The sequence below is a fragment of the Prosopis cineraria genome, unplaced genomic scaffold, assembly GCF_029017545.1.
Source record: "Prosopis cineraria cultivar Desert tree isolate PC_DT_omini unplaced genomic scaffold, ASM2901754v1 PC31, whole genome shotgun sequence".
NCBI lineage: Eukaryota > Viridiplantae > Streptophyta > Magnoliopsida > Fabales > Fabaceae > Prosopis > Prosopis cineraria.
Window position 1 is genome coordinate 82,337 of NW_026555362.1, and position 13,164 is coordinate 95,500.

The 13,164-nt window shown below is 31.9% G+C and overlaps 1 protein-coding gene across 5 annotated transcripts; it reads right to left on the bottom strand.

The window, feature by feature from the left end:
• Nucleotides 1–1,621: 1,621 nt before the first annotated feature.
• Nucleotides 1,622–8,489, bottom strand: LOC129294987 (mediator of RNA polymerase II transcription subunit 19a-like). Of its 5 annotated transcripts, none has more exons than XR_008589478.1 (8): nt 8,334–8,489; nt 6,218–6,284; nt 5,395–5,684; nt 4,972–5,199; nt 4,586–4,645; nt 4,292–4,437; nt 2,018–2,086; nt 1,622–1,901 (listed from the first exon to the last, which is right to left on the bottom strand). XR_008589478.1 is itself a non-coding variant. In XM_054933472.1 (6 exons), the coding sequence occupies exons 2-6, from the start codon at nt 6,246–6,248 to the stop codon at nt 4,387–4,389; spliced, it is 660 nt and encodes a 219-aa protein (XP_054789447.1). In that variant the 5' UTR covers nt 6,249–6,284; nt 8,334–8,489; the 3' UTR covers nt 4,061–4,386. The 5 variants fall into 5 exon arrangements, 1 of the variants encoding a protein (XP_054789447.1); XR_008589476.1 differs by having other exon boundaries at nt 2,018–2,091; XR_008589477.1 differs by having other exon boundaries at nt 1,622–2,086.
• Nucleotides 8,490–13,164: the final 4,675 nt, after the last annotated feature.

A 13,164-nucleotide genomic window follows, 5' to 3' on the forward strand; every position in this document is an offset into this window, starting at 1 on the left:
GTTATAAATCAGGAAAGCCAACATGTTTCGGTAAAGGCAAAGTGAAAGGTTAAAAAAAAAAGGGGAGGAAAAGGGTGGGCCTTTAAAATCTTCACCCAAAAAAATAAAAAAAGCAACCTAGTGAAGAGAATATCCTTTATATTCCCCAAGTCCTGAAGAAACCACATGCAAAGCCACCTTATTAAAAGCTGAATATAACCCAACATATTATTATAATATGTTAAAAGTTATTTTTATTTTTAAATTATATACTAAATATCACAAATATCTCTAAATTTAATTATAGATCAATTCTATTCTTCAATTTTAAATACCCCTTTTATTATCAATCTAACATTAAAAATACTTAAACTCCGTTAATTATTGATAAACCTCACTATTTTTTAAATATTTTTTAGCAAATTGAAAGTCATTTTTATCCTTTAATTTCTATTTAAAGGGTTATTTTTTACCCCCAACTTAAATATTCTATAATAAAAAATATTAAAAAATATAATGTAAAGTTTACTAACAATAAGAAAATAACAAGATGAAAAATTTTAAAATTAAAAAAATAAAATTCATGAGTTTTGAAACATTTGTTATTTTTCGTACACAATTCAGAAACAAAAATGACCTTCAACCTCGATATCAAACACCACACACTTTTCTGTGCACGTTCACAAACCACAGGCTACAGCAACACTAATTCATATTTTTGTACATAGACAGACGCAGAGACGCGCGCGCGAACAAACGTTATATTTTGGCTATCCAAAATCCAAAGATTAAACTAAAACTAGGAAGAGTAAATAAGATTGATCTCTGGTTGGTACGCTTTCGCATCAATTATTGGTTTTCCATGTAAGCATGCCGTGCTTTCAGCATGAAGCACAACAGAACCAGCTTTGAGCAGATTTTCATTTCTTTTCTTAATCTACTGGGATTTCGAAAATCATTTTTAAGAAAAGGTTTTATGTGACGCCAACTAGTTCATTGAAGGACAAATTATAGGAATCTTTTATTTTTTTCCCCCTTGGAAATCATATAATTCTTAATTATCATGTAAAAGAGAGAACCCAGGTTCTATAATCTGTTCAACTTCACCCTATGACCCAAAAGAAGAAACTCACATTACGGAGGCCCAAGGAAAGTAAGGAAACAAAACTCTATGCAACATTTGGCTTTCACTTGAAAACACAAATACACTCGTGTGTGTGTTTTTTTTCCCCCTTTTGCTTTACTATCGGATTAGGTAGGTCAGACCCAAGCATCGGTGGACTCAATTAAGAGTAGTTCTCACAATCGGGTTAACATATACTATTATAACATATACACATATAAAATGATTTCATTACATTTACATATATCAAATATCTTCATAACAGAATACAGAGAATACGACTCTACAAAAGTTGCAGAGCTAAAATTTGTTACTCCCAATCCATAGAAGCAACCTTGCTAAAGAGGTATGATAGTCATCAAGATCATAGCATATCTGCTAATAATCAATATTATGCTAATTCACTAATCAAAAGCATACAAAATCTTAATAATGACATCATCCATAGTAAAAAGGATGTTATTTTTAAGCCTCTGAACTAAACTAATCCTAAATAGCCATCCGAAACTAAACAGTTCCTTACTCAAAATGACAAGTATTTCAATACACAATATATACAAAAAAACTTTGGGAAGAGTTAGTTTTCATGATGCCAAGCCATACAAATCATGAATGTCAGACTAGTTACTGTTAGATACAGGGCAGAGGAAAAGCAATCAAATCAATATACACATTTCCCAGTGTTAGTTCTAGTTCAGTCATCCTAAGCAACTAGCCCTAATTGAAAACTACTAAATAGAAAATTCACTAAGGGGCAAAAATAATGCATTCACTTTGAGATGTCCAGTGCGCCACAAAACTGAGAAAACACAGAAAGGACCAGATTTTGGGAAATTACTGGCACTAATGTGTGTGTGTATATAGATATAAGATAGTTATAATTATACAACAAGGTTCATTCTCAGCAAATTTTACCTCAGTATCCTTTCCTTCCACCAACAGGTGAATTCACCCTCATGATAATATTTAGGGACAGTTCACTAGCTACTCTGCATAAAATTGGAAGACATCACACATATATTTTATCAATGAGAAACTATCTAGTGATGCTATAAAACAAATACAAGAATCTTGCACCACCAGACTGAACATGAAAATAGATATCAACATAGTATCATAAACTGGCGTTATTTGGTACAATACATGAAAATTTACTCAAATAACTTTAAAATGGATTTTGTCGTAATTGGAGAATAAAAATTCCGATGCATAAAACTGAGTTTTCACATTGGTAAAAAAAAAAAAAAATCCTACTGGATTTCAATAGTGCCTGTGATGAGAATCTCTTAAATATGCAGGAAACACCATGATAATATACAATTACTGCCAGTCCTTATAATTAAAATATTCAGAAGGGTTTTACTGCAATGCAGGGTTGCAGCCAAAAAAAAATAAAGCAAACAGAAATTGGCGTTGAAGAAAAACACACCACCAAAGCTTCTACCCTTTTGTAATTAAAATATTCTAAAAGAGGGGTATAAATAAAAAGACAAACTCCAAGAGATGAAGATGAAGTACAAAGCAAAGTAATGATAAATAACATTCCCCTCTTCAAAACAAAACCAGAGAATAATCCCAAACAAAAAAGATACAAGTTGTTTGGTATATGGAATAGAATGCAATTGATGGAAATATGAAACCAAAAAGTGATATTGTTAAATAAAAAAAATTCTCATGCCTTAAGTTGAAAAAATAACAAAAAGAAGATAGCTAATAACAACAAAAATACAACAGATGTTATGCATCTCATTTTATGCGCAAGAAAAATTGAATCTCCCTCCCATAGGCGAAACAAAGGAGCTCTTGGACTGCAATAATCTAAGGCCCCTTGAAAGCAATTAACTTAATTCTTTAACACTGCGTCACCTATGTTCCCAACAGATTTAATTAATACAACACTCTTAGCCAACCAACTTGGATCCAAGGATCCAATATTTGGAAAAGCTTCACATGAGAACCAATTAGGGCAAGTCTGGTTTCATGTTGGAAACCACTAGAACCATGTTTTTCATGACTTTGGCAGTTCTCAACACGAAACCAAACACACTCTTAATATTGGTGTTAGCTGCCATGAATCTCAATTTTCATTTTTCATGGTTTAGGCAGTTCTCAAGAGACCAAACATGCTCTTAATAGTGGTGTTAGCTGCACCACGCATCTCAATTTTCAAAAAGGGACATGTCATATTACTATCATGATGTCATCTCATTCAGCCTAAAAAAAAAAAAAACTTCTAAAAAGATTAAGACTGCATCATACTACTATCTCTTTCCCAACAAATCATTTCTCCTCCATCAAACAAGATAAATTCTCATCATTTGTACAGCATCTGAAAACAAGATGCTCTTTTAATCACTGATAATTCTGCCAGCGAAATTTCTTATCCAGTAATTGTCATCACTCATCAGGATTATTCATAGGATTGGCAAGATACTGCTGAACTCCTCAGGACCCTCACCATCAAATTTGGCAACTACTAGTGGTGTGCAAGCATGGTTTTGATTTTGAAGTTATATGAACAGCATGAGATAAAAATTATTACAGAATCAACTTGAGATAATGCTATTACCGTTTAATGTTTTATATGAAATTGCTTGTGCTCCAAAATTTGTGAGATCTAAGTTTTGTCTTGTCTTGGTTTTTTCCTCCCTTTTGGTTTCAAGAAACAAAACATAGAAAGCTGTTTCCAGAATCTTTTGCAAACTTCTTTTTCTTGCCATGCATAGGAAGAACAAGACTCCAAGCCCCAATACCATACGCGAGAGCGATATAACTTTAATATTCCAATTACTGAATGCAAAATGAGAACTTGTGTCCATTGAAAAATGACAAGAAAAATGAGTTCTAATCAAAGAGAAAATGCTTACAGCACGCTTGGGCAGTGGTGTGTTACTTTCTGCAGACCATTTAACCAAACGTGACTATTTTTAGCCAAAAGAGCTGATTGTGAAAATCCTATTGAAAACCTCAAAGCAACACTAATATTCCATCGTCCAACATTCTTCCCAAATAATCAGGTATCAGTAAGAATTGTTTCAACGTATAACATGGATACCAAGGGGCAAGACCTAGGTAGAATAAAATATGTACCACAAAACATTTAATAAAATAGAAGACCACTGTAAAGAAAGATTAAACCATGTGGATAGCAGAGAAACATAATCGAATCTTGCAATTATAATGAAGTACCTCAAGTTTCACAATGTCAACTGAGAGACCCCTCCAAACTTTAACAACTGATAACAACTATTTGAGAAAAAAGTGAACTACAGTATGTATCCTTTTTATCCTGCTACCTTTATTGCCCCCAACTCATCAATTTTTGAGCTCTTATGCTGCAATAAAATTAATTTGCAGAAGAAAGGTTCATTAAATAATGGATAAGGTGAGGTACAAGAAAACAGAGCAGAAATATAAAAGGAATACAGAGAAAAAAATAAATAATGACAACCATTCAACACAAAGCTGCCCCCCTTTTATTACCTTGCTTTTTTTGTGTTTGCTTGCATCGTTAAGATCTTCATCTCCATCATGCTTCCTTTTCTGTAAGCACATAGAGTAGAAAGATTTATGCATAGAACTAATTTCAGCAACATTTTCAAATGAGTGAAGCAAAGCCTATTGTATAATACTGGTATACAGTAGAATAGATCTCCTTAATTTGAGCCTAAATCACAATTTGAGGGTTCACACCGTCATCAGCAGAATCTTTGAATTTAGATAAAACCCAAGAAAAAAATTATAAGATATCTGATAAATCCAATTTAAAATAATTAAGATATAATGGTATGATAATTCAAGAGTCAAGACTTGGAATAATGTTGATCCTCATTGCAAACAATGTACAACAAGCAGAACAAATCCTTGACCTTTTCATGGTGTTTCTTCGCATGATCGGCACTGGAATCATGATACACACTTTTTTCCTTTTTTCTCTCCTTGTCCTTGTCTTTGCTGCGGTCTTTATGGCGATGCTTGTGCTTCTTATGCTCCTTATCCTTATCTTTGTCCCTGTCTTTGTGCTTTCTATGCTTCTTCTCCTTATCTTTAGACTCACCTTTTGATTTTCCTGCAATAGTTGGAGTTCCCTTCTCGGCCTATTAATAGATTGGAGTGAAGTAGGAGGAAGGAGTAAGCACATTTGTAGTCTTCAGCGAAAACTAACATATAAAACATTACTAGACTATGTCGTTTCTGAAATCTACAATCACATGATGGCCAGTGTCAGGAAGTATAGAAAACCACATCAAGCAATAGCAGAACTACTATCATTAAAGCAGAAAAATTCTTACAGGAGGCAAATCAATGGGAGCTGTTTCCCTCAGTTGAAAAGCCTCCTTCAAAATATCTAGGTCAAAAGGCTGTATGCGAGAACTTGTATCTACGGAGTAAGATGTATTCTGAAGAAGTTGATCCAACTGCATCCCATCTCCTTTTCTGATTTCTGTGTCTCCTACCACATTATGAAGATAGTGTGTGTCTGCAATTGACACGGGCAGTGGCCTCTTGCAAAAAAACTCATAGTGCGGAAGTAATTTGAAGTGACTTATAAGATCTACAGCACCCGTTAATTCCCTTGGTCCTAAAAGTTCAAATAAGATAACATGTTTTCAATGAGAAAGTATTAAATTAGAATAAAAAATATAACACACAAATTCCTGTCAACTGCACCCTTGTCTCCCAAATGTTAACATGTGCTTAAAAACATAAATATTCCTTTGACAAATCCCCATGCACAAACATTAACGCAGAACTCATCATAGCTGGCACTTGGCACCATATATGTAATCTAATAACAATATTGATTGACCACTAGTGATAATCCCCTGATCAGGAACATGGAATGGATAATAAAAAAGCAGTGTTATTGATACTGTTATAGTTAGAATGACAGAAGGAGGCTCTAATCTACCCTCAGAATGTTTGACAAGGGATACTTATGGACAGAGTTTAAATTATTATATGGAGAAACAAACTGTCAAACTTCAATTCAAAATATCAAGTAGTTTCAATTGGGCGATGGGTCATGGTGTTATACAGATAGATAAACAGAAGTTATAGCATAAAAACAAGTAAGAAAATACATGGAAAATAGATTACATGAAAAACTTTTACCTCCTCCAAACTTTTTGCCTTCAGGATCCATGTGTCAATCTTTGACAGATTGGCAGATCATCATCAGCTGCAATTCATAATGAAACAAACGTTCCCGTCCATCAATATTCAATGATGTTCCATTGTAAAACATGAAGATGAATGAGAAAATGGTCAAGTAGTTGCTCAGAGAGTAATCCTATTCATGGGAATCGGTTGGGTAATCTAAGATCAAGAGCCAGTATGACAACTCCACATGGATGCGTTCCCTGCTCCCTGTCCTTACCAGCCCCTATCTCACCTATCCCTGCCCTCAATCCCCTAAATGAGAGAGAAGTTATCCTCATCCCTTATCCCCAAATTTCAAATCATATTCTCTAAATTTTGTAGACCTGATTACTGTAATCAAAATGTGAATCCACAAAATTGCACCTTCAATTCCACATCAATGATTACTAAGAGGGTTTAGCTAACAATTTTTGTAAGATACAAAATAGAAATAGCTCATATTACATGTAACAAATAAATAAAAAATAACACTATCACTACATCTTCACAAAGTAAAAAGGTAAAGTGAAGAATGTCCGATTGAGTAACCACTTAGACGTTTCCACAAAAGCATGACGCAGTCCTTCTCAAATTCAGACATCCTTTGCCAAAACATCTAAGAAGGACATATTATTGCTCAAACATAGCAGCAGCAGTGGAGTCTTCAATCAACTTCTTGGCAGTGACATGGAGATTTAGCTTTCTAGGATTCTTCTATAATGCATAGAGTGAGAAAAGAAAGAACGGAACCAAACAAACGGAGGGACAGTCTAAAATAAATTATGAGCATAAGAATAGAGGGGCAGCATTTAAAAGAAACGGTTAACCCAATTGTTGGAAATGGAAAATTACTGAACGGATTGTTTGAATTATGCAGCGAATAGGGAAAGATCCCTGCATGTAAGTACCAAATGTGATGGTTCCTGCAGCAATTTTTGAAAATGGGAATTTTGGCCACTCCTAATCATGAGACAGTTTCCATGTTAGGGCTGGCATTTCAGGTTTTAAAAAAATGTTAGGCCTGACACCATCCTTCTTACTATGAAAGCATGCAATTTCGCGCTTAAAATGAGACCATTTATATAACTAGCATGTTTCTCTAGTCTACTGACTTGAGAATTTTCTATCACGATGTGTAATTATAAAAGAGATAGAGAAGAACAAAGAAGAACTGTAAAGCAATTATAATTGATATGACCAAAACTAATTTGCAGAACAGCATTCAAACTACCATGTCTATATGCTTCAGCTGTAAAGGAGCGAAGGAAGCGGAAAAGAAATGGCTTAGACAAAAACTTCAGAATTTCCTGTAAAGACATGCTTGAATAAATAACGAGTAGCTGATATCCCCAAAAAGATAACCTGCATATATCCTTTTCCGATACCATGCAAATGGATGAACTTAAAGAACAGATACTTTTTAAGTAGCACATTCATTTCACTCAAACTCATGTTCCCCCCTTCTTTCAAGAGACAAGAACAAAACTAAATTACTAAAGCAAATTAAACACCATCATAAAACTTCTGAATGTTATATTCCTTCGAAAATGTCAGTAATAGCTTGAAACCAGGTAGCAATTATCTCCTGATTCAATCTTCCCCAACTTTCGATTTAAAGTTCATTCATATCCAGAACATTAAGTTTTAAAAGATCTTTAAGAAAGTGCGAGCATGGTCTCCAAAATCTCCACCGCACACCCTAAAAACACAAACTTCATCCAAGGTCTCGACTGAACAATTCCAAAATGGGATGTGCTTACACACTAAGTTATATTACTGCAGAAGTTTTGTCAGGGAAGACATCCACCTGAAGAGTGAAATTTTCGGTGTTTTTTACCAAACAAGGAGCACCCTTAAAATTCGCAACTTTCAGATGTTTTCAGGCTCTCCACAAAAGCTGTCGAATTTCAGAACTTTTCCGCTAGAATTCGCAGAAAGAATCCTCGAAATTTCGAAGCCAGAAGAAGCTTCTCGAAAAAAAAAAAAAAGGAAGAAGAACGACCCAAAAATTGTCGAGTGGCAAAGAAATTGGGAAGAAGAACTGTAGATCCAAGAAAATAACAAAGAGATTAACAATTTGAAGGCTTACAGGAGCATATAAAGACACGATCTTGTGCTCCAAGTCCAGTTTCCCCGCGAAATCAAACTATCGCTAGTAGTGTTGCGACAGCACAACCCAATTCATGAAAAATTCCTCCTGCTTCCAACTTCTTCGATGCCAATTGCGGCTTCTTGCCACCTCTTATTTATATTTCCACCTGACCATCTTTTTTTGTTTTTCCCTTTTCACCCCTTTTGGAATTATGGTCCCATCCTATTGGGTACGGTCATTCGCAAACATGGCCAGCGATCCTAAAGAGCAATGCTGCCAGAGTAAAATACTACAATGATTCATATTTTAATATCGTTAGTCAGTAAATTACAATTACAAATAATAACAACAACGATTCATATTTTAATATCGTTGGTCAGTAAATTACAATTACAAATGATAACAACAACAACCTAATCTTTTTAAAAAATAATGAATTTTTTGGTTTTTTTTTAAAACATAATTTTTAGCTCTATAATTTTAACATATATCCTTATAGTGTTTTTTTCATTACCACATATCTCTCTAATTTATTCAGCTTATAACATTAGTTTCTTTATTTTTGAATATGTCCATAAAGATAATGAAATAACTCTAATGATATTAAATATGTTGAATTGTGGCTAACGTCATTAAGATGTGCTGGGATGTAATTATGATTCTAAGCAAACTAATAGCGTTCTTAGTAAATTAATTCTGTTTTATGTTCTAAGTTTCAGTCAGTTAAATCATAATTCCATCTCAAAACAAAAATTAACAACATTAATTATAGATAAGTATATTTAACATCCTTAGTGCCACTTCATTATTCTTTTAGACATTTTAAAAAAATAAAAGAACTAACACTATAGACAAGATAAATTAAAAGGACTTGAAACAATGAAAAAAAAAATTATAGAAACTTATATCAAAACATATTAAAACTATAAAAACTAATAATTATGTTTTTTCTTATTTTTAAATTTCTTCAAGGTATCCTCCATGCAAGTGCGAGCTTTAAGAGTTTGACATCTATCAACAAGTATTTTTCCATACACACACAACTTAAGAGTTAAACCTTGATGGTTGGTGGTCCTTTAAGTTTATTTTAATTATCAATATAGTATCTAAAGTTGCATGACAATATATAATTAATCCTTATGATGTTATTTTCCCTCCGAATCAAAGGAACTAATGGTGTATAATTTTAAAAATTTAAAGACTTAAATTATAAAAATTAAATTTTAAGAACCAAATCAATAACTAATGCAAATTTAATGGACCAAGAATTTCATTATCTTATTTTTTTAACATGACTATTCGGATATATAACCTTAATGAGTCAAATACAAATATTATCAAGTCAAATTAATGCTATCCTTTCAAAGGCATCTTTTAAATTCACACAAGCTTGGATTTGAAATCTCGTACCGGTCACAACTCCTTCAACGAAGATCAACCCATGTTAGTCTATTATGTATAATTTGTTTATCTGTGCTCCATCCTTTAAAGTCATTATGGATTATGGATTCACCCCATTAACGTATCCGATGGTACATGCAAAAATAGAATCAAACAAGAGGGTGGCGAATCAAAAATTCTTCCACTCGTATTTATGTTTCCTACTCATCAAAAATAGTAATGTGGACATTGTGGCTGCTACATAGGGGCCTACTTGGAATCAGACAAGCACTTGGTGGGACAACATGACGAGATTTTAGCCAAGAAAGTTAGAGTGTGGCATTAAGAAAATATTTATCTTGGGTTTTGATAAGGATTGTTTATAGGTACAAATTGATTTGACTTTACTCAGAGCCAAACTAAATCAAACTAATTAGTTCAGATAAAATTAGGGATTGACTGGTTTTCAAAAAATTACTATAATACCCTTATCCTTAATTTAAGTATGGTGCAATTTTACCCAAGAATCATTAAAAGAAAAAAGGAAAAAAAAAATTCAATGTATAATAGAAAAAAAAATTAGGGGCAAAAATATTCATTAAGTAAGGGTTGTGGAGTTCACCTAGTATATTACGTAGAAATGAATTAAGGGCAAAAATATTCATAAATAATATACCTTAGTATAATTTTGCCCATCAATCCTAAAAATAATACAAAAATTCTCAATCCATAACAAAGGTATATGTTCTCAAATGTTGATCGTCAATATAAAAAATACTGATATTTTTTTTGACTCATAGTGAAGACATGAAAATATGTGTTTAAATTTATTCTAATCAACAAAAATTAACTCTAGGCATAAGCATACTTCAATTCAAAACCCATACTGAAGCTTCACCGACTCTTGCCTTTCTCTTCTTTTCGCAATCCAAGTTAGTTCAAAACATTTTCCCTCCCTTCCAGGCTATGGAGTGTGATAACATAAAATATTATACTTAAGTTTTGTGATACTTAGGATAAATTCAAGCACATGTATTTTTTTCATTTACAATTTAAGTTAAATAAAATTTCAATTATTTTGACATTTACTGTCAATATTTGCCAACATATGACTTAATTTGTTTTAGATTGAGAATATTTTTACACTATTTTTTAGGTTTTATGAGCAAAATTGCACCATAGTATGATATATTTGGGTATTTTTGTCCCTAACGCATTTACATATTACATAGTAAGTGCAACCAACAATCCTCCGTTTATGAATTGGGAATTTTGCATCGTTTTTTATGAATTCATGAATAAAATTGCACCACACTGCTATTAGCTCCTTGCAAAAAATTTTATGAGTAGACTTGCACCTTCATTGGAGATTAAATGATGTTAAAATGAATTTTGTTGGTATTTATAGTAGGGTTAAAGGGCAAAAATATTCAAAAACTTGTTCATTTGGAGTATCTAATATTCTTAAGTCAATAAAAATGTAGGAGTACTTATTAACTCTTTTTAATGAGAGCATTCTTTTTTGAACCATTAAAATGGCTTAACATTTATTAATATGCACTGGAGATGCTGGGTTAAGGAGCAAATATATCAAGAAACTTTTTTCTAGGAGTTTGGTATCCTTAAGTAAAAAATGTTGCAAGATACTTTTGCACCTAAAAAAAGGTTCCTTTTTCTTGATATTTTTGCATCTTAAAAAAAGTTTTTGAATATTTTTGCATTTTATGTTTGTGTTTTTTTTTTAAACAATCAACTTTAATGAACATCAAGTAAATTTAATGAGATGGGAAAAGATGCCTTTACCAAGAGATCATGAGTATTGATGTATTATTATTGATTTAAAGATACTGGATGCTTGTAGTAAAAAAGTATTTAAGTATTTTACCCTTTAATTCTTTACAGTGTTAATGATTTTTTCTTCTTTTAATTTTTACTTTTTATAATTAATGTAGGCAACAAGTTCACATTTGATTACTATTTTAGGAGTGTTTGCAATGCGCATATGATTACATTATCTCCTTCTTCTTCTTTTTTAATATTTTTAACAACTCTTTTTCTGATTGTAAGGTTAGTTTTTCGTAATCTTTCTTATCTTTTCTTGGACAAAAATAATTTTAAAAACATTCTTTCTTTTTTAATATTCATTATTTTAATTCCATGCATGCTATCGTGCTTGAGTCAAGTGCATATAATCAAATGGTCGAGATCTCAAGTGGATTGGCTTAAGGACATTATATAAAGTATTAGTGCGCTGACTATCAATTATTAAAAATTAAATGTTATTTTTATCCCTCAACTTTATTTAAAAAGTCATTGAAAACCTTAAACTCAACCGCAGATCAATTTTGTCTCTCAACTTTAAAGATTTCATTCCTTATCATCTTATCTTCTTCTCACCATTAGTTGATCGTTAGTGGACTCTATATTATGTTTTTTTAATTTTTTATTATAAAATATTTAAATTAAGGGTGCTCACTAATCATTCAAATAAAAGTTGAGAAGCATAAATAACTCTTGACCAAATAAAAAATATTTAAAAAGTAGTGGGACCCATTGATAACTAACGAAAGTTGAGTGTTTTTTAACGTATGATTTAGAGGAATCTTTAATTTGAAAGATAGAATTAACCTATAGTTAAGTTTAAAATTTCTAATAATCTTTAAATAAAGTTGAAGGACAAAAATAATTCTTAACTTAATTATTAAATTGGGCTTGGAAGGTGGAAGTTAAACAACGATTTCAAAACCAAATTTGAACCAAACTAGTCGATTTTGCTAAAAAAATAAACTAAACCTTAATTAAAATCAATTTTGTTTGATTCATGTTAGATTGGTTTGGTTCAATCTAGTGCAATCGGTTAAATCGATTTTAAATACCCTTAGTTTTGAAAAAGAAATAAATTTTAAAAATATACTATAAATATATATTTTTTTTCAAATATAAGTTGTGAGGCACAATAATCACTTTAACTGATTGGGAAAAAAACATAATGTTGTTATTACATGGGATGACATTGTAGTTTTATTAGTGATTTAAAACTCAAACTAAACAGAACAAATCAATGGTCAATGAGCTCAATGAGTTCAAAGGTTTGAATCGTTTGAGGGTTCAAACCTTATTGAAGAAGAAAGAAATGAAAGAAAGAAGAGAGTAACTAACATGGTTCAAGATTTTTTAACTCCTCAATGCATCTTTTTATAGATAAGTTTGGTTAAAGGGTATACTTTGAAAGTTTTTCACTAGGTACAATATTACTTACAAGTTTTAAAAATAGTACAATGTTGCTCTAAAGTAATATTTGACTAACATTGATTGTTATTATGAGAATTAAAGAGTAATTTTGCTCCAAGAGTTTGTTTGAAGGAGTAAGTAGTCCTAAAATTTTTATTGACATAGTGTTTTTGAGTTATTGACTTCATACTAGAAGAATGATCCAAATACTTTTTAT